This window comes from Petaurus breviceps, unplaced genomic scaffold (assembly GCF_028583685.1).
Source record: "Petaurus breviceps papuanus isolate PSGF00001 unplaced genomic scaffold, PetGlider_PUasm1.0 90823, whole genome shotgun sequence".
Taxonomy (NCBI): domain Eukaryota; kingdom Metazoa; phylum Chordata; class Mammalia; order Diprotodontia; family Petauridae; genus Petaurus; species Petaurus breviceps.
The window spans coordinates 19,486,909-19,509,693 of NW_027187352.1; the positions used below are offsets into that span (position 1 = coordinate 19,486,909).

The 22,785-nt window shown below is 38.8% G+C and overlaps 1 protein-coding gene and 1 long non-coding RNA gene across 17 annotated transcripts in view; one reads left to right on the plus strand and one right to left on the minus strand.

Annotated features, from left to right (window-relative positions):
• PICALM (phosphatidylinositol binding clathrin assembly protein) overlaps positions 1-5,829 on the minus strand; it is a 133,729-nt gene extending 127,900 nt beyond the window's left edge. For 6 of the 16 annotated variants that reach the window (XM_069071022.1, XM_069071030.1, XM_069071014.1 and 3 more), the window contains exon 1: positions 5,612-5,828. In XM_069071022.1, coding sequence (XP_068927123.1) covers positions 5,612-5,741 — 130 coding nt within the window. In that variant the 5' untranslated portion in view covers positions 5,742-5,828. Of the gene's footprint in view, positions 1-5,611 lie in introns of all 16 variants that reach the window. The other 10 variants (XM_069071023.1, XM_069071020.1, XM_069071018.1 and 7 more) reach the window with 4 other exon arrangements.
• The window catches only part of LOC138148338 (uncharacterized), a 165,355-nt gene continuing 147,951 nt past the window's right edge, over positions 5,382-22,785 (plus strand). Inside the window, exon 1 of the long non-coding RNA XR_011165033.1 lies at positions 5,382-5,437. This is a non-coding gene — a long non-coding RNA (uncharacterized lncRNA). The remainder of the gene's footprint in view (positions 5,438-22,785) is intronic.

Sequence of the window (22,785 nt, forward strand, 5' to 3'; positions counted from 1 at the left end):
TTCACCCACACTGCAACCCCACTAGCTTAGGACTCTATCACCTCTCACCTGTTACTACTGTAACAGACTCCTAAATAGTCTTCCAGACTACACAACAGCCTGGGCAAGGTTCCCAATACACCCAATTGGATGTGCTCAATTACCATTACCATGGAGATTCAAAAGATCATAGTATTTAGAACTAGAAGGGACATCTATAGGGATCATCTAGTCCAGCCCTCTCATTTTACTTATGACAAACTAAAGCCAAGTCAAAGGACTTGACTAAAGTCACTAGACTTTCCTCATCCCAAATTCTGTATTCTTTTTCCTACCACAGACAGAACAGATCACTTCTCTATTAAAAACCTTTAGTGCTTTCCACTGAATAAAATATAGCCTCCTTTGTTGAGCATTTAATATTTACCACCTGGCTCAAACCTATCTTTCTAGACTGATATTACATTATTCTATCCTATCCCTTCATCTCCCATTCACATTATCGCCAAAATAGCTACTTACTATTCCCCAGACATAGAATTTGTTCCTCCATGCTTTTGCACAAGCTGGTCCTGACCCCTCTTACAGGAAATCTGACCTTGATCTCTCCAAGTTTCAGTATAGCTCTTGGATGACCCACCAATATTTTCAGCAGTATAGCCACATGGGTCTCCCACTTAGGTCTTGGGAATTCAAGTGTGGGGCTTCATTACACTGTTGTCTACTGAAAACCACTTCCTTCCAAGTACTGGTGAGGTACTAACATCTCCATAAAGCCTTCTTCATTTCCTCAAGCTGAAAGCAATCTCCCATTCCTCCAATTTCCTTTGTATGTCTCCTTTACATTTAACACATTCTCCCTTGTCCTTAGTTATTCAAGTATACAACTTATTTTCTATATAAACTCGGTAAGAGCAGGGACAGTTTCTTTCACCTCTGTATTCTGAATGCTTTTAATAATGCATTTAATAAGTCTTTGCTGAATTAAATCATAACATTTACAATTCAGGTACTTTCTCACATAACTTTTAAAGTAGAGAACTTTCCAACAAGTGGGCATTTTAATTTTAAAAAGCTATGAAGCATATCACATCTTGGAGCATATTAGAATGAGATGATTAAAAAGGCTCACAAAACAAAATGTGTGCAATGCCCTCTCCTGAACCATATAGCAAGGGACCCCAAATCCTACCAAAAGGATTTCCAAAAGCTGAAAGGCTCTTCCATGGAGAAGGGTCTCTGGCAAATGTTTCCAATCCTAGTGACATAATACAATGTTACATATTTTGGAATATTAAAAATATTAACTATAAAGTTAAGAAATATGATATACTGAATTAAATAAAAGAAAAATGTAATTATCTATGGTTAGTTCTTCTAGGAAATAGCTAACACGTTCATGTTATCTGGGATCTTATCAAAAAAACAATATTGACCGCTACTCATTCCTAATCTTTTGTTTTATTGATATGTTTTGTTTTTACATTACGAACATTTACAGATAGTCAAACTCCATAAGAGGTCTCTTGAACAAAGTAAAACAACTAAGTAAATTAAGCAAAACTAATAATAGTAACCTCATCTGAAAGCAAATGCAACATTCCACATCTGTAGGAATCCCCCTTTTTTTAATTGTCAGAAATCTATTTTCCTAAAAGGTTAACTATTAAAAAATCCTATTTGAGCAGTACTGTTTCTTACAAGTAAAACCTTTCTTAAAAAGTCTTTTCTGAAACAAGTAACTTCTTGGCACTGATTTTGCATTTTATCACATGTATGTTCTAGCAATAAGTTGATTTACCAAATACCTGTTTAAAATCACGTCTCTCCTATGATCTGTATCACTAACTCACACAACATTCCTAACAGGTTTTAAAAATGCGTATTTGTGAATGTCTATATGTTTTCTAGATCTCCCCTATTCAACTTAAACTACACTGGTCCTGGGCTCAGTAATATATAGTATTTACTACAGTCACACACTCTCTCTCTCTCTCTCTCTCTCTCTCTCTCTCTCACTCACTCACACACACACACACACACACACACACACACAAGAGAGAGAGAGAGAGAGAGAGAGAGAGAGAGAGAGAGAGAGAGAGAGAGAGAGAGAGAGAGAGAGAGAGAGAGAGAGAGATTTTCTGATAGGTTTTAAAACATCTAACAAAATGATGGTCATCAAAACAAGGTATCCTTAAAGTAATTAGGGAAAAAATGTAAACAAAAGGTAATTAATACAAATGATACATTCTAAAAAACCTGACAACATGGATGTACCCACAGAATGTCTACAGAAAAGGATGAAAAAATGACAGGAAGTTTTAACATAATGCAAATGGAATAAAGAAAAGCATGTGGATATATCAATATACCCAACATCCAATACTATTAATGTGGAAGTATCAATACTAAGAGGACAGATCTGTGGTGATAGCAGCAAACAAACTAAAAAAGGAAAGAATAGGAAGAACTAATAGAACAATTAGAAAATTTACAAATTATGTCTATACATTTCTATCAAATCTATCTTAGCTAAGAAAATTTTACTTCGATTACCACCATGAGCAGCCCTTAGTCAAATCAAATTGTGTTTAAATGTCAGAAGTTTCAACATTTTTTTCAATTTAATACCAGGCTGACAAGCTCAGCTCAACATTGATCACATGCTAACACCTGTAAGCAAAGATAAGATCAGTCTAATAAATGATTTGACTTAATAATATGAACTAACCCATAATTCAGTAATTCTCATCAATATTCCCTATACTATATTTTGTGTCAGCCAGAAACAGACAGGTTGCTCTCACATTCAAAGGCATACGGGAATAAGGGGAAAGATAACTGTGTTCTAAACATATATTCCTGATAAGTATTTCAAGGCAATACAATTTCAAGCACAGGGTTACGGGGAATTCCACAAGTAACTCAGTTCTCACTATATTCTTGAGATAGAGAAGCCCCCTGTGAAAAATACGTGGGTCTCTAAATTAGAGTTTAAAGCTTCACAACAAAAAGATAAGCTCTGTGAGGAATCTGTGAAAACTTTTTGTTCATGAAGGTCCTCACTGACCCAATGAGGCAAGTAGCCCAACAATTAAATCTGAACTCCTCTTAATAAAAAATATAAGCTTAAAAAACCCCTGGCACAGATGCTTTTTAAAAAAAATTAGACAAGAAAACCATCATAACCATATTAAAAAAATCAAACAGGAAAATTATAAATGCAACCAAGTCAAGTACATTAGCGAAACTAGAGATAAAAGAAAATCAAAAGACAAACTGTTCCAAAAGGCCATGCACTTCTAAACATGGAAGTAAAATTGTTGAATATGAAGACTAAACAAAGTATTTTCTTAAAAAAATCAAATTCCAGTTGGTATCTGCAGGAGTTGCTATTACACAAGGGAAAAAGGCTGTTCATAAAATCACAGAGGGATCAGCAAGCATTCCCTTAATAAAATTCTCTATTAGTGGTCCATAAGAGCACTGCTTTGAAAAAACTGCTACAATATCAACTCTTTTAAAAGGTTTTTTAAGCTCATCTATTCCTGCTAAAATATTACATTTTCTATTACATACCGGGCTTAGGCTAGGAGAGTTGGTAAGAATATTTCTGGTCAATCACAAATTGCTCATTCTCCACCAAATTCTGACTCAACTAAGGATTTAAAATGTGTTAGGGTAAATCCTAATAGATCAACTTTGAATTATCCAAATGAACAGAGGTTAAGAAAGATTTGAACAATTCAAGACTTCAATCTCCAAAAAATGTATGTATTTGTAAAAACCGGTAATTAATCCCTCCCAGGAGATCTATCTGCATAATTATGTTTAGACCAATATTAAAATCAAGTTGATTCCCTCAATATACATCAATTGAATTCAGGATTAAAATTTTACTAAATGAGGAAAATATATGACATCAGGTTTGACTGTTCTAACATTCTGCTCTTTTAGCACTTTGTTATTATCTTTAAGTAAGTTGCAGGAATACTCATTCAAAAATATATAAAAGGATGACATCTTGAAAGGTTTTGGCCAAAATCAAAAACCAAAACAGCAATCGTGACATTTTATTCCTGGTCTTTCTATAAACATGCTCACTCTTGCTTCATGGCATAAGGAAGGGAAGTTTTAAATCTGATACTCTTTAAGTATAGCTAACTATGTAAGAGTACACAAACCTAGTGTAAGAAAAAAAAGAGTGCTTAGTCCATTCAATCCAGAAAAAAAAAAAGGAACTTCTTATACATTTCTCTATTTCATACAGTTAGAAAGCTTCTAGTCAAAGCCCTCTGGAATCAAAGCTTGAATAATCCATAGAGCTTTGTACTTTAAGGTAAGGCAAGGGAATAGAAACAACAATATTCCTGGTTTCCACATCTGAAAAATGGGGAAAGGACCTTTTTTAGAAAGCAAGAAACAGTGCTATAAAGCCAAGTAACTACTACTTCATCCAAATATACAGTATTTCCTTATATAGCTCAACACAATCTGAAATTAAGCAAAATAATTGTAATTCAAGAATTACAGTGACCATTAACTATATCAAATACGAAAAGATTCTAAGATCTTTATGGCACTGGAAGCTCTAAGTTAAATATATTCATCCACTCTGAATTCAATTATTTTCACACATCTTCCCTTCCAAATCCAAAATGCGGGGGTTATGAGAACCAGCACGGTCACTGAACCCATTTTATAGAGCCTAGTTTAAACTCATCCCAGCAAACATATGGATTAACTCTACTAGAGGTAACTGGAAAGCTCGGTTTTCGATAAAAATGACACCACCAACATCATCACCACCACTACCTCCTTAAAGCCGAAGCCTACTTCCCTCACTTTCACTCTCCTAGACAAAGAAGATGATCTGTAACAAAGTCGGGAATAACAGAAAAGAAGATAAAAGGAGTCTAAGAGACAGTGGCAGAAAAAAGACAAGGATTTTTGAGAGTGGAGGAATATAAAGGCTGAAAATATAATACTGAAAGGAAGGAGAATCTGACAGGAAAGATACAGGATATATTTTAGGTTAGAGGAGTTTAAGTTCACTTCTTACTTTGGGGGTGAGAATGAGAGTGCAAAGGAGCCAGGGACTATGGTTCCCCAAATCTCAGTATGCATGGAAAAAAGCAACCTAACGGGAAGGGGGGAAGGGGATGCAAAAACAACAGAATGATTAGATGTGACGGGCCAAAAGAGAGCTGCGAGGAGAGGGGAGAGGATTTGGTAAGAGTAACAAGGTAACAGGGCGGGGTAGGGTGGGAGGGCAGAAGGCAGCAACAGATAGAAAAGGAGGACTGAGAGATATGGGGAGACCACTGGATTGGCCCCGCCGAGGGGTCTGTGGCGTTCGGGAGGGAGTGGGTGGCGTGGAGCCAACTGGGAGGGAGGGTCTTAGAGGCACAAGAGCAAGGGGGGAGTGACTTGTCAGAGGCTGGTGCCAGGGATCAAGGTAGGAAAGGCAAAGCCCAGGAGGCAGGTGCTCTGGAGCGGGCCAAAGGGAGACTAGGGTGGCCCAGACCAGACGAGATCATAGGCGGGGGAGGAGGGCAGGTAGGCAGGCGGAGGAGGGTGGCGGGGGCCGGGGACGAGAGGCTGAGGGGGGCCCACTCCCGGCTTCACTCACAGTCCAGGTGCTTTTTCTTGGGCCCCATGATCTCGTGGGTCGTGGCCTTGCATACTGTCTTGGAGACGGCGGAGCCGGTGACACTGTGCTGGGCGGCAGTGATCCGGTCCGTCAGGCTCTGTCCCGACATCTCGGCGGCGCTGCCTCCTCCGCCGCCCCTCCCGCTCCGCAGCCGGCGGGGACTGGGACCCCCAAGCGCCGGGGGACCCCCCCCCACCGCCGCCGCCGCCGCCGCACCCCCGGCCTGCCTGCCCACCCCCCACGGGCTCCCTCCCCGCCTCCCGGCCTGGGGCGGGGCTCAGGGCCCGGCACGGCCACCGCGAGCCCCGAGTGAACGGACGGCTGTCACCCGCGGGGTCGGACACGGTCCGGGGCACTCCCCTGCCCCCGCCTCAGCTCAGCCCACCCCCTCTCTGGTCAGCTGGAGCCGGGCAGGGCGAGAGGGACAGGCAGCTGCAGGAAAATGGCGGCGCCAGGCTCCTCCTCAGAGCTTTCCGGGCTGCCCCCGGATCACGTGACTCCGACACCGCCCCTCCCCCCTCCTCCCCTTAACCCCCCCCCCCCCCCCCCCCCTTCCCTTCTCTTTCCCTTCCCTTTCCTCTCTCGACTCCGCTCCCTGGAGCCGCCAGAGAACAGCGGGGCGGGGATCACGCCGGATTACGTGACGGAACCCGCCCCGCGGGCTCAACAGGAGGGGGGGAAAAGCTGCTCGGAGCGGCTGTGTCACGTGACGCTCCCTGACAACAGGTCGCCTGAGGCTGGGCCTGTGATGATTACAGTGGACTTGGAAGGCTGAGTGGGGGGAGGGGAGGGAAGAGGGGAGTAGAGGTGGCGCGCGAGCTAGGCCTAAGCAGGGTCTCGAGCACGCACGCCCTCCTTCGCTCCCGCGTTTTCCCACTCTCCTTTGGGGGAAGTGGGGGAAAGGGGAAATGGGCAATGAGCTGTTGCTGCTGCCGCTGGCTCCCAGAAGGGGTTGTTTGGAAGAACATGTTAAGGCACTCCCCAGATTTCCCTAGAAGGAAGCAGGACCTCCATTCCGTAGATCAGAGAAGCCCCCATACCTATGGCAAACCAGACCGCCCCCAGTCCTTACAGCCTGCTGCCAAAGGCGGGTGTCTCCTGAACCACTCCCGTCTTAGCCCAGGAGTGTTTATTTTTCTTTGAATTGTTTTAAAATTTCACCTTTCATTCACCGCCACCACCCCTTTGAAGCCTACCTAAATTTAGACACCAAAAAAGGCCAGTTTCTTTCTCCCTGGGGTGTCCCATAACACAGGAAACACATAGCTTTGTTGGAATTTAGAAAAGGAAGTGGTGGGGTGATGTCAGCAGTGATTAGTTTGACCCTACTAGGATGACTGCCTTGGTGATAAGACGTGACCAAAGAAGGAATGGAGTAGGAGGAGGTAGGACTAGCCATTGTCATTGTGGTTTTCTATTACCCTTCCTGGGGGGGGGGGGGGGGGCATGGAAATTTTATATGTGTATATATATATATATATATATATATATGTACACACGTGTATATATAATCTTTGAATATATGCGCAGTGCCTGGTACATTACTAATCATGTAATAAATGCTTGCATTGATATTAGTCTTAAGTAGTACCTTGGTGAAGTAAAGATCCTTAAAAGGGAAGAAGCCTTAAAATTCTTGAGCTCTTTTTTATGAGATCCCAAGGTACATATGGGATACCAGGCTCTGGCCATACTTTTATTGTTGTTAAGCTCAAAGCAAACAAGACTGGTAAGTAGGAAACATTTCACCCATAAACCTGGAGCCCACTCCCCCACAAATACAAGAGTGGGTAGGTACTAGAGAAGCACACAAGTTGGGAACATAGGTGGCAGGGGCACCTCATACTTTTTCACTAAGCCTTTGGTAGGGTCCCCACATTTAACTAAAAGGCATCTACAAGTTTTGACTTACCAACTGTATTCAAATGAGAAGAAGTCTATGTTTCCAATCTGATGTCCAAACCAGAATACCATATTGTAGACTGATGACACTCAAGAGATAAAAAGCTGGTAGAATTCATGTACTAAAAATTTAGTGTATGTATTGGAAATTTTGCAGAATTTTCCCTATGCTGCACCCCACCCCCTTCTGACAAAGATTATTCAACCTCTCCTGTACCACTGATCAGCTAAGAATGTATACTATTCCAACCAGTAGATAAAATCTACATGGAAATTATGTAGAATTGTATTCCCTAAAATATGTGATACTTTAGTCCATCGTCTCTGGTTCATAGATGACCAGAGTGATGGTTTGGCTTAACAGAATGTTAGCTCCTTGAGGGCAAAATGGTTTCTTTTTTGTGTTTGTAACCACAGAATACTTTGCATATAGTAGGTGCTTAATAAATATATCCTGAAGTGAAATTAAATATGTCAAACCATGACTTGTCTGTGGAATCAACTGGCAAAAGGAATGGTGTTCTTCAGGGGCAACTCTATCAAGTTCCTCATTATCATTTCTACTCTTCTTGCAGGTTTCAAATTGCTGCCCTGTTCCATCTATGGGTTACATTGGACACATTTCAAATCAACCTAAGCCTTTTATGGGGAAACACCCTAGCTAAGGTCAGACAGGAGGAACCATATTTTAGTTCTGCCAAATACATGATGTTTAATGCATAAGACAAATGTATGAGTTATCCTTTAGTAGAGAAAAGTATTCAAACTTTTATGTGTTGATGTGACTGACCTACTCTGGGAGAGCTCTGTGGTTCAATAGTCCCATTTGTAAAATGGAAACAATATAATAACTGGCTATATATATGATATATATGTACAGATATATAATTTAAGGTTTGCAAAGTACTTACTATACATTAGCTCATTTGATCCCGACAACTCTTTGAGATGAGTTATGGGTATTACTCATTTTTACAGATGAGGAAACTAAGGCTTAGAGAGATTGTGACTTATCCATAGTCATACAACTAGTAAGCATCTGAATCTAAGCCCTAACTTGGAGTTAAACACCCTTTACAGTATCTACTTCATTTATAATGTTTACCACCATTATGAAAAGTATTGTCCATAGAGTCCAAAATGTTTAGACTTGGAACAAACTATAGCAGTCTTTTAGTATAACTCCCTCATTTTATAGAAGGCAGAAGCTCAGAAAGATGCACTTGTTCATGGTCATATGATAAAAGTCACATCCAGGATATGGTTCACTCGGGCATTTAGATATGACAAAAAAAAAAATGGAAGAGAAAAGAAAGATGAAATGGATAATCTTGTGAAATAGGTACTTAGTGTGCAGATTTTACAGGTGGCAAAACTGACCCTGGCCTTAACCTCTCAGTGTTGGAGGCAGCTTTCTGTATGCAAAATGAAGGTCTGCAGTGACAGAGAAAGCTCTTCATTGAGACCTCTACACTGGTGAAATCACCATTCTTATCCAAAAAAAAAATGATAATACTAGAATTCAAACCCAGGCATTCTGACTCCAAAACCAGTGTTCTTTCCATTATAACTTGTTAGTATTTGTATGTTGCTTTCTCACTGCACTTTATTTCATCTTCATGGTGTCATTTTAATAAGTCTTTACATTCAAAAGCAACCAATCAGTGTAGATGTGGGCATATGGTAAACTATCGCAAAACACACAGAAGGCAGAAAGATGGAAATAAAGGGATATAAATGCGGAAAATAACATTACTAACCAAATCCACCTTCTATTACTAAAGGTTTTGTGTGTTCCAATTTCTTTTATCTAGCCAATAAAACCCTTTGAAGTTTCTCAGTGAAGATGTATCACACCTAACCTTTCATTTGATGAAAACCACCCTAACAGACACACGTGTGTACTCATAATTGCATACCTATAATTACATTAGGATATGTCTTCCTAGGGTTTTTTGGTAGTTGGTAAAATGCTGAATACCTAAATCTCTTTTGTTTGGGAAGATTTAGTGACCTGTAAATTAAATGGTATAAGTATTATTATCCTCGTTTTATGAATATAAGAAAATGAGGATTGGACAAGTGAATTGATTAGCCCATAGTCAGATCTAAGCTATAGCTCTAACAACTTGTAAGATATAAATGTAAGAACCTCCCCAACTCCAACCCCAGTTGGTAATAAAGTCAGAAAAGTGGTCTGGGTTTGGAAGAACTTCAGAAAAACAAGATGACAGCTCATATTTACATGTAGCACGTTGCACTTTACAAAGCACTTTATTCAACCTGTTATCAGTACATCTTCCATTAAGATTGGTTTGTTGCTGAGAGAATCCCCATTAGGGAAATGCAGGCCATCAAAATCACATTCCACTCCCCCCACACACACACCCAGTGACCCCATTTATACCACACATGAGCTCTTCTGTGAATTCTCTGGAATTGCCTGGTTTGCATGAAATAGTTGTTGCTAAATCAGCAACACTGATTCCCAGGAAAGGTGTCAGAGCCACTGGGAGGAATCTGATGGCTTTGTAGAGCAATTAGTAGAGAGATCCAATCGAGGTAAGTACCCTGCTTGACTTGGGAAGTTGCTATTTATCACTCCAGTAAAACTTATTTGAGCTTTTGTTCCTGTACCACACATGATCTTTCAGAATTTTACTGTGGAAGGGACATGAAGAGCTAGCCAGTGATAGAGAGTTTTGATTTCTCTTCCTTTGACTCTCTTCTCTGAAATGTTAATCTGCCCTGGATTTGAGAAGAGAGTGCAGTTGACACTCAGAGCACTCTCTGGAGGCTGAAACTAGATAGTACCATCGGTTTAGATATGACTTCTTCAGTATTTTAAAGGATCTGTATTTTTGTCAAGTGTGTCCTTCCACCAACCTGGAGCTTATGGAAGCAGTATATTGCAGTGAATAAATAGCTAAATATGGAGTCAAGAGGTCCGGAGTTCAAACACTGTCATATATACTAGTTGTATGACCCTGAGCAAGTCACTTAACCTCAGCTTCAGTTTTCTCATTTGAAAATGGGCTAATATATACCTCATAGGGTTGCCATGAGGAAAAAAATTTATGTAAAACAATTTTCAAACCTTAAAACCCCATATAAATGTTAGCTATTCAATATGTAGGTAAACTTCAAGAGTTAATACTCCTGAAAAATTCATCATTCTACATCCAGCCTTAACTTATCATTATCCTTATCAGGTCCTCTAAATGTGGGTATGTGCCTAAATATCTGTCTTTGGCCCCCTTTTCTCCATATGTACTCTCACTCTTAATGACCTCAGCAATCCTTATGGGTTCAATTACCAAGTCTAAAAGATGACTCCTAGGACTATATATATATATATACACACACATAGAGAAAGAGAGAGAGAGAGAGCCATTCCTAGTCTCTCCACTCCTGCATCAACAACTAACCACCTATCAGACATTTGATAGGTTGTCCTATAGTTATCACAAGCTCAGTATGTCCAAAAAAGAACTTACCATGTGTCCTCCAGAACCCACCCCTCTTTGTAACTTCCTTATTTCTGTAGAAGTTACCACCATCCATCCTCCCAGTTATCCAGGTTTTCAAACTTGTTGATATCCTTAACTTTTTGTTCTCCTTCACTCCCACACATCCAATCATTTACTAAATCTTGTCCACTACGTCTCTCACATCTATTCCCTTCTCTCCACTCACACAGTGGCTGCTCTATGTCAGGCCCTCATCATTGCTCACTTGGACTACTGCATTAGTCTTCTAATTTATCTCCCTTTCCAAGTCTTTCCTCTCCTTCATACAGCTTCCAAGGTCAGCTTATGTTGAGATGTCAAGATATTCTTATATCATTCCCTTACTCAGTATACTCTGATTCCTTATTGCTTCTAGGATAGAATCTATACTTCACTAATTGGCTTTTAAAAGTTCTTCATGATAGGGCTAAAACTATTTTACTAACTCTTACCTTCCTACACTTTGTAGTAAAGCCACTGCCCTTCTTATTTCTTATGCAGCATTCCATAATCCATCGCCACACCTTTACATTGTTGTTACCTCATGTTTGAAATGAAATGGATGATTCTAAAAGATGGACTCAAAGAGGCCAAGGAAGCTCCACACAGAAGGTCATGCTTTCTTGTTCCCCTAGGTCCTAATATCTCCCTTTCTTGAAATTATCTTGTATCTAATTTGTATATACCTATCTATATCCCAGCTGGATTGTAAACTCCTTTAGTATAGGAGCTGTTGCACATTTGTCTTTGTATCTCTGGAACCTAGCAAATAGTAAACACTTAATATATGTCTCTTGGTTGACAGATGAGTAGTCAGTCAATAAACATTTAAGTGCCTACTATGTGCCAGGCACTATGTTGAACCTGGGAATAAAAAAAAGGCAAAAGTCCTTACCCTCAAGAAGTGCATGATCTAATGGGGGAGGCAATAAGCAAATAAATATATAGCTACAAACTTGGTGAGACTAGTTATTGGGCAACTATTATCACTAAACCCACAATCAAAACCTGTTCAACTTTGTAGGACTGGACAGAGCTTGTATTTCACTAACATAGTGGAGAGCAGGAATATGCTAGAGCCAGCTTAAGCTGAAAGTCAATTGTTAAATTTTAACTGTGAGCATTTACCCCTTGCAAATTGCCAGATGATACAAACTAGGGCTTGATTTATTATTTTGTTGGTTTACAAAAGTGATGGAGAAAATGTTAATAATGGAGATAAAAATTAAGTGTCAGTGCGTACATTTTTTTTTCCCCAGAGAGGAAGTTGTTAAACATTTACCAGCATATCCTTGTCTAAGAGTCCAAGGTTACTTCCATGCCACAATAAGGCATTGAAATAGGACCTATATAAAAGTTGAATGTGACAATTTAAGGGAGGGAAAACATGTAGAAAACATGGAAAAGATTGTCCTGAAGTTCTGAAGAATGAATACAATTGGATTATTAATATCAAATGAGACAAATTTCCTTTTTGTGACCTCTGGATTTTCTCTATTGGGAATCACACATTGATATCAAACCTGGACTTTATTCTTGTATGGACAGTGTTAGGATGCAAAGAAGTCATTTCTTAATTATTGACCAGGCATAAATTATATCATAGCTTGAGATTATCTTTCTCTTGACTCATGACTCTACAAAATAGTCATGCATTTTCCAATGGCTCCACTAGATATTTTCTAGGAATCAGGGATGAACTCACTAACCCCATCCAATCTGAGATTGATAGTCATAAAAAATTAGTATATCATATGCATATATATGTAGCAGTTTGAAACAAAATGACTATAAGAAATTTACTATGGACTTTATACCTTGTTCATTCCTAGAAATTCTATAGAATAGTATTCCTGGATTGAAAAGAGTTTCTCACATTTGATAAAAACAAACATAAAATGTGTTCAAAAGAAACAACCACCCAAGTACAAGATAAAGAGGGCATGACAAAAAACACTTCATTTGAAAAAAAAAAAGTTGGAGGGGGGGTAGCTCAACTTAAATCAACAGTGTGACATAGCAGCCCCCTGCCCTTAAAAAAAAAAGTAACATGATCTTAGGCTTCATTAAGAGACATATAGTCTTCAGAACAAGGGAGCTGATAGTCTTATAGTTGTCTGTTCTGGTCAGACTTGTTCTGGAACACACCTAGAGGAGGGTAATCAAGATGGTAAGAAGACTGGGGACCATACCATACAGGGATTGACTGAAGGAACTGGGGACATTAAAAAAAAAGACTTAAGAGGAAACATAATAGTAATATTCAACTATTTATAGAGCTATCATGTGGAAGAATGATTAAGCTTTTCCAGATTGGTCCCAGAGTACAGAATTAGGGAAAAGAGGTAGAGACTGAAAAGAGGCAGATTTAAGCATAACAGAAGGAAAGAAAACCTTCCTAACAATCAAAGCTATCCCAAAAAAGAAATGGACTGGCCTGAGAAGTAGTGACCTTCAAGTGACATCTGTGGGCTTGATCACTTGTCACCATATGTTATAGAGAGAATTCCTATCCAAGTATAATTTATGCTAAATAGCTTCTGACTTTTCTTCTAGTTTTGGGATGCTGTGAAAATACTGTTATTTTCCAAACTGGGACAGTTTTATAAATTTTATTTATCTCAGTTCAGGGGAACTAAACCAGAAGTAGAAGCTAGAATGATGACTTAATAAGGACACAGTTTAGGAAAGATTTTAATATAGAAGGTAGTCAAGGGGGTTGTTGTTTTTTTAATCTCTATTAAGTCCAGAACAAGACAAAGTGAGCATGTAAAACCTAGGATACCTGTAAGAAGTACCTTCTAAACAATGAGAGTAAATTTTGGAATGAGTTATCATATGAAATTAAGGAATCTCTTTTTCTAGAGATTTTAAAACCAAGTATATTCTCTAATATCTGAAGTAGTTAAATAATGTTCTTCCTGAAGACAGGCTAGATTAAAAGATCTCTCATGTCTCTTTCAGACCTCTGATTGGTCACTGAAGTCACAGAAGAATTCAGTGTGTTTTCATCAGGATTTGCAAAAAAAGGATCACTTTTTGAGCTAAGAACCATCATAACAAATTTTAGCTTGCTAGAAATGGTTCTAAGAAAATTATAAGGAACTTTAAATTTAGAATTGAATGGTCGACTCAGCCTGCCATTGCACTATAATTAGCCATTTTAGAGACACATGGGTTGTCACCCTAATGTGTAATTCATCCAAAAATTTTGCTGTGTGAAATAGATGAAGACAGGTCTTTAGATGGTTTGGAAAGTTTTCCCCCTACAACTCAGTTATACATTAGGATGACTACTGCTGTCTTTAAAAATCCAACTTGATATACCTCTTTCACTGTTCAAGCATCTGGTTTTCTCCTTTGCCAATTTCTGGGAGAGAATTACTTTTAACAATACAGCAGTACCAGTGCTAAAATCCTGTCAGACACACAGGGGAGATAACTGTATTAATCAGTACAGTGAGTGCCTGTCATAAATACAGATGTCAGTGGTCATTTCTATATATACCAGGTTCTTAGGAAATAATTCTTCACTTTTACCAGCATTTGAAAACCAAGTGTTTTCAATGGCAATAGAAGTAGACAACTCCAACAATAGAAGTGAGGAGCAGAAAAGAGCATGAGGCATGCTCCAAATATTAAAAGATATATTGCAGAGGGGGTTGCAGGAGGAGCTGCTATTTGTAGCAGCTGCTAGTATGAATTTTGTTGAATTGAGTTCAATTTAAATTCGAATGAGTATACATAATATAAGCAGTATTCACTAAGAGGTCCAATCAAGAGATCCTGGGAACTAGGCTAAGAATCCTTAATGTGCAAGGGAAAAAAGTAAGAAAGTGAGAGAAGAATACAGAGAAGAAAATGTGACTCTTCCAAAACTACAACTTTGCCTCTAGAACCACCCAAATATATGTAGGGCACAACAGTTTCCTACTCTTAAGTACCCAGGGATTTATTCTCTAGGTCTCTTAACTTGCCTACTTTTGAGGAATGTGTTTCTTATGAAATTACTTCATGTGCTCCATCAACTCTTCCTGTTGTCTTCTCCTTCTGTCTACTCCACTAAACAAAGCTGCAAAATCTCAAAGGCAGCATGACGGTGGAAAGCCTGCCAGGTTTAGAATCAGAGGATCTGGAATTGAATTCAGGCTCTGCCATTCCCTAGATGTGACCTTGGGGAAATCTTGTTACCTCTCTGGAACCCTTCTTATCTTTAAATCTCTGATCCTAAATTCAAAATACAAGCCCGTTTAAGCCCCTCTCACACCTTCTAAGATTTTTCTGCTCTCTTCTCTGTAGGAGACTGCCTCCTCCTCTTCCTCCTCCTCCTCCTCCACTCTAGGTAGGTATGCTTAGCCCAAATAAAGTATTATGAGGCTCTTGTTAGACCTGACATTTTTACTTTCCTTAGTGTTTACTTTCCCCCTTGTTGTGTCAACAACAGATGCTGCTCAGACAACAGTTAAAAGTAAATTTTTTTCTTTTTTCTGCCCCTCCCCCCACAGTACTCTTGGCCCTCATCGCCAGCTAGTTTTGGGCAAGTGCTTTCTACCACTTCTTCCCCATCCTAGATACAGGCTGTAATGATCACACACACGCACACACACACACACACCTCCCAATGTTTCTTTTTCCCACAGCTTAGGGACAAATAAAGACAATTAAGATCAAATCTCTTCATCTCTCTGTCTGTCCTTTTCCACTTCTATTATACCCTCTCTGACAACAAGCACCTGCACCTGTGAATTTTCCTGAATGTTATTGAAGTAAAAACAGGGATAGGCAGAAAAAGAGCACAATTTGTCTCTCTGCCAGCATCTTTGATGGCGCAGGAAAATCCTTCTCTGCCTTATATCACTATTACACACCAAAGTTATGGCATATAGTGATATGATAGATGAACTTGGGATGCTTGTCTAGAGAGGACAGAAGAAACATGATCTTCAAATATATAAATAACTACCCTGTGGAAGAGGCATTGGCTTTATTCTGTTGGTCCTCCCAAAGAACTTATTTGGATATGGGAGAAATTGGTAGAAATAGTTATGAGGAGATAGATTTTGGTTCAATATAAGGAAAATCTTCCAAAGGGTTAGAGGTTATGCAGAATGAAATAAACTGCCTTGGGGATTCTGGGATGCTGGTGGTAGAGGGAGAAGGGAGCTTAGAAGGCAGTAGTCTATTCTTTTCCAGCTCTTGCAGCAGAGATTCCTGCTTTGGATTTGATGGTCTCTGAGGTCCCTCCCAACCCTGAGACTCTAAATACAACTAATGAAGCTTGTTTAGCAACTGTTCACCATTGAAAAATTCAATTTCATGTATAAAAGGCCATAACTTTTGAGTTCCTCAGTGTTCATCAGGATTTCCCCCCCTTATTCATTTCCATTCACTTTTTATTTTATGTGGTTATAGTTAGTATGTGTTGTTTTGTTTGCTTTACATTGTCTGATTGAAGACTTTCTATTTTTAAATATTAATTCATACTCATCCATCTTAATAATATTATAATATTCCAATACATGTATAGTACTGACTCTGGGTGTACTTTCCCACTTCTGCCTTGTTTCCCCTTGCAAGCTAGGTCCTCAGAGAGTGATTGGTAACTATTCTCCTCAGGGTTCTCAGGGTAACCCTGCAGAACTGGGGTTTCTAGTCCCATCACTTGTAAGCCCCCACCAGTGTGTTTCCCATTGATCATAGATTTAATTAGCTTTTAGAAAGGCTATTTACTAACAAAGGTATAGCAATGACAGTCTACCTTAAACTGGGGACACACTCTCCTCTTGCACATAGAAAGTCTTGGGGGAGGCAGTCCTTAAGGCTCAAATTTAGAGATCACATGGATAAAGTTATCTTTTCACAGATCCTCATGAAGTTCTTCTTATGTGCAAATATCGACTCAGAGTCAGTGCTCTTGTTGAAGCTTCCCTTCCTCTTGTGTGTCTAGCTTGTCCTAGTTTTTTTCACTCAGCTCCCAATGCAAATACTGCTACTTTAGGGATTCTGTTATCAGTGCTGATGGGAATTCCAGTTCTTCTGACCTTTTGAAGTTCACAAGATCATCACCTTGTCAATGTAGGTTGAGAGAAGAGAAAGAAAATTCCTAGCTGCCCCACCCCCAACCCCCTGGAAGTTCCTTCTCAGGAGTGTGTTTTACTATGGGAATTGACCACCACTCAGTTGGACTACTAATAGAAGGTAATTTTTGAACTGACTTCCTTTGTTATAGAAAGACCCAGATGTGTGTCTGATTTAGCCAATTACAAGAGATTTTCTGTCACTTACAGTCATTCAATGATCGAAGCATTTCACTCCCCCAAATTAAGGACTTTTCCACACCTAGTTTGCATCTTTGATTGACTGATTGAATCCAACTGTCTACACTTTTTGTGATTACATTAATTGGCGTGAAGGTAGGAATCAACCCTTACAAATAAATATTCCACAATTTATTTAACTACTCCATTATTGGAGGGTCTTTTAAAAAATAAGTTCATAGAACATTTTGAACTTTCACATCTTTCCAGAGTTGGTGCATGGACCATATAATTATATCAGACTCCATGATCTTGAAAGAGCTGAGAATCTAGTCTTTTGTCCTCAATCTTCAACAAAATTCTCATTAGCATAGAACCAAATTAAGTGGGATATACTTGTACATGTGTTCTCCTTTAGCAATATTAATTGGTTCCATAAAAATAAAATGTCAGACAATCAATCAGCTAAATAGTCTATAAGAATTTACCAAATGCCTACTATATGCCAGGCACTGATTTGATCTCTGAACAATCAAAACAATGTTTCCAGGGGCAGTTAGCTCCATGGGGTAGTGAAAGCTGAGGAGGCTTCATTTCTGACTTATATTGTTGCTGGTTATCCAATCCCTGGCTTCCAGTCCAATGACAACGTGACAAAACAACTTTGGGACAATGTTACATGGAGTATATCTGCAAGTGAGCAGTTGGCAAGATACTTTGGTGCCTCTTTGGTCTGTACTCGAATCAGTGTGTGTACTCCCTTACAACTCTTCCCTCCGGGCCCAGTCTATGCAGCTAAGATACATGAGGACAATTTAACTCTGTACTCATTCAATAAATATGTATTAGGTTTCTACTCTGTGCAAAGCACAGACTAGATCCAGGGTGGGGACAGCCCTGAGGCCACATGTGACCCTCAAGGTCCTTGGGTGCAGCCTCTTGACTGAGTCCAAATTTTACAGAACAGATTTTATTAAGGGGATTTGTTCTATGAAGTTTGGATTTGGTCAAAGGACTGTACTTCAGGACCTAGAGGGCCACACATGGTGTTGAGGCCTTTAATCCTTTAATCCAGGAGGGGAAAGGCAAGAAACCAGGTAGCTATGATAAAGGAGAGAGGGAATAAATGCAATAGCCCATAGTAGGGATGCCACGGAATGATAATTGTAGCACAGAGTAATCCTTAACAAATATTTATTGATTGATAATAAAAAGTCTGAACAATGAGCTATGATAAATCTGAGGGATCCGCATTAGATACAACATCCTGGAACACATAGCACTAGGCATGAAAAGGCCAGAAAGGGACCTACTAAATATCATTATCCTTAAAAGAAAAAGAAAGGGGCGGCCAGGTAGCACAGCGAGTAAGAGCACTGGCTCCAGTGTCGGGATGACCTGGATCAAATCCGGGCTCAGATACTCAGCACCACACCCAGAAATAACTGGCTGTGTAACCTTGAGCAAGTTACTTAACCCCGATTGCTTACAAAAAAAAAAAAAAAGTGAAAAGGGAAGAATGTGATTCCCCTGGTATCTTTCATATGTCCCCAAACCTGATGCCAATGTTATGTCCACTCACTTATTCCTCTACTTGCAAAATGCCTTGTTTAATTAAGGACTTGATTACAAGATAAGATAACAACTATGGTTCTGGAAAGTTGAGTTTTACATGTTAGTTTTTGTTAGGTAAAATTTATCAGAGACCAACAGAAGATAAAAAAAAAAACAACAACCAGCTCCACAAATGCCATTAAAACCGGTGTAGTGTGTAGCATAGTGAAAAGAGCTTAATAGAGCCAGCAAGACTTAGATTCAAATCCTGCCTTGCTAAGTGACAGGCAAGTCACTTAATTTCTCTGAGCCTCAGTTTCTTCTTCTTTTTTTCTTTTTTCTTTTTGGAGGGGGGAGGGCAGGGCAATTGGGGTTAAGTGACTTGCCTAAGGTCACAGGGCTAGTAAGTGTTAAGTGTCTGAGGCTGCAGTTTCTTCTTCTTGAGGATAATTATATCTGCACTACTTCTCTCACAGGATTGTTGTGAGATTCAAATAAGTGACTATATAAAAACACTTTAGAAACCTTAAGGTGTTGTGTATGTGCTATTTATTGTTGTTCACAAATCACAGCACAGTTGTAAAACAAAGCAACAAGTCGGCACAATGAATAAAGAGCGGAACGTGGAGTCAGGAAGACCTGAGTTCAGAATATGTCTCAAAGACCTACTATCTATGTTCCTTTGGTCAAGTCACTTAACCTCTATTTGCCTCAGTTTCCTCAGCTAAAAAAAATAGACATAATAATATCAGGTACCTTTCAGGGTTGTTATAAGAACAGAAGGAGATGATATTTCATAAAGCTTATGCCACAATGCCTGGCACACAGTAGGAGCTATATAAATGCTAGCTATCATTAAAAAGAACAGTACCTGTAGTAGACCACCAGCCTTGATATTCAGAGATCTGAAATCACTATAATCCATGCTGCAACCAACTCTACCTCATCACCAAGAAAACCCCATCATTAAAACTGTAAAAATAGTCAGGTGAAACTCTTAAGTCATACAAATCATAGAATCTTCAGGTTGGAAGAAGCTCAAAGGCCATCCAGTCCATCCTGGCCCCCCTCACCACTCTCCCCTCAATGTAGGTATCCTCCAGCCTGCAGCATCCCTAAAAATGAAATCTCTGTCCCCATAACTTCCACTCAGTGGTTCTTGTTTTTGTTTCTTGGACAAGTAAAATACATCTAATCTTTTATATAATAACCCTTCAGATTATTTGAAGATAGGAATCATGTGTCTTAACTCTTCTTTTCCCTAGGCTATATGTTCCCAATTACTTGAACTTCTCATATGCCATAGTTTCCAATCACTTGACAATCCTGGCCACCCTCCTCTGGAGAGTCTCCAGTTTGTCATTACCACTCCTGAAATGTGCCCTCCCCTCCCGGAAATGAACATAGTACTTGAGATGGTTTGACCAGAGCTGAGAACAGTGGGACTATCACCTCTTTTTACAAGTGGGTGTGTAACTACTGTTTTGACAAAATTTTTTGAATAATAAAAGAAATCTATTATTTATTCTCTTAAAATAATTATATCTATACTACCTCGCTTACAGGTAGACTCAAATAAATTTGAGTAAAACACATTATAAACCTTAAAGTGAAACTTGGATATCACCCACAAACTCATCAGTATAAGAAAAAGGTAGAAAAAAACCCCAACCAAACCCAGCATTTTATTTTGCCTGTCGATCTGGGAATATAATTCATAATAATTATGATAATAATATTAATAGCAATAATGGAAGAAGGGAATAAGCATTTATGTAGCACCTACTGTGTGACAGTGCCTTTTTACAAATATTAGTTCATTTGATCCTCACAACAACTCTTCAAGATAGATGCTATTATTATCCTCATTTTACACTTGTGGAAACTGAGTCAAATAGAGGTTAAATAACTTACTCAACATTACACAGTTGGTAGATGTCTGAGGCCATACATGAACTTAGATCTTCCTGACTCCAGATCCAGCTGGGTCTTGAACTGCCATAATAAACAATAACAACAACAACAACTAACATTTATATAGCACTTTAAGACTTGCAGAGTGCTTTACAAATATCATCTCATATGATCTTCACAACTGTGGGAGGTGCTATTATTGTGCTATATATGTGCTATTATTATTACCATTTTACAGATGAGAAAATAGGCATACAGAGGTTAAGTGATTTGCCCAGGGTCACACAACTAATAAATATCTGAAGTTGTATTTGAACTCAGGTCTTCCTGATTCCAAGTCCAATGTTCCTTCCACTGTGTCACCAAGATGCCTAATATACTAAATATAATACTAAATATATTGAATTTAATGTAATTAATATATACTGAAGATATACATGATAAAAACTCACAATTTCTCTGTAATCTTGTTATTGCTCAGATACATTTATCAAAGTTCAATATCTTAACTCTTTTACACCTCCAGGTACCCCTCCCACATCTAAATTAACTAAAGCAATTAGATTATATAATCTGCTCATTCTTGGGCAATTTTTAAGGCCAAACCATTTTTAAATGTGGAAAACAATACTTCAAACTAGGCTTTTTTTTTTTTAAGCTTGACAGATTATTTAGTATATTTACCTCCTCCCCCCCCCAAATTAAATCAAATACATTTTATTCCAACTGGCAATTCAGAGACTTTTGACCACCAAATTAGCCTCTAAAATTAGTGATTAAAATACTAACAGGTCCCATGATTATTACAGCATTTCTACATGCCACAGAAAAAGCAGAAGAAAAATATATCTGCCAAGTTTCATGTATAATTTAAATCGCTTTGCACTGAAATCGCTTTAGTAGTTTGTGGGATTTTAAAATCAGATAAAAATAGGGCTATTGTTTTCTTTATACAAATTAACATAGCTGACATTTAGCCAGATCAACCCTGGACACAGTGGGGGATGTACAATTTGTCCTGATTTTGTGAGAAATGAAAAATGCAGTACTTGGCATGAAAAGAAGTATGTTAACCAAAAATGTTGTCAAATATACCAAACAAAATTAAGTATATTGGCTTACTGGAGTCTATGCTTTCGAGAGAGGAAAAAAGAGATTTCTGACCTACTTAAAAAAAATATTAAGGATCCTGAAGCTTAATTATTACTCCTAAATGTAAATAAGTAAACTTCTTTGGTTGCAGAAATTTTTTCTGTAGTCTAGTTAAATAAACAATCCTCTTTTGAATAGTTTTTGTGTAATGAACCTCTGGAAATGGCTTGTCTACAGAGCTATCACTATCTTTATTCTTACTCACATCCAATAGGCCAAGAGCCAAATAGGCTAGAGAATGAGCTCCTTCTAGCTCTAAATTCTATAATCTTATTGAACTACATAAAACCTCAGCTAACCACAATGCTTGAGAAATGAAGTATTCTGGTTAATTGAGAGGCAGTGTGGTATTTGCAATGAAAAAGCCACGGACTTGGAAATTAGAAGACTTGAATTTTAATTCCCTCTCTATTATTTACTACCTTTATAAACTTGGGTAAATCACTTAAGCTTTCTGGGTCTCAGTTTCTTCTAATGCAAAATGAAAGAGTTGGACGTGGTGATCTAAAATGTATCTTGTGGCTCTATATGTTACTAAAAAAGTTTTTTTGTTCCACAGCTTAGTGTTGAAAAACTTTCTAAGGAATATGCATCTGCTATTTTACCTTAGGAACAGACCCTGTTAACATAATTTAATATTTCTTAGATGTCTTTGAATCTTACAGAATATTTTCTGAAGTAATAACAGATTCAGTCCAAACTCTGGGATATTGTACAATGAGAATTGGTGTAGCTAGGTGGCATAGATACAGTGCAGACCTTGGAGTTAAGAAGACCTGAGTTCAAATCCTACCTCAGACACTAGCTTTGTGACCCCGGACAATTCCCTTAACCTCCCTGTGCCTTGGTTTCCTTGTCTGTAAAA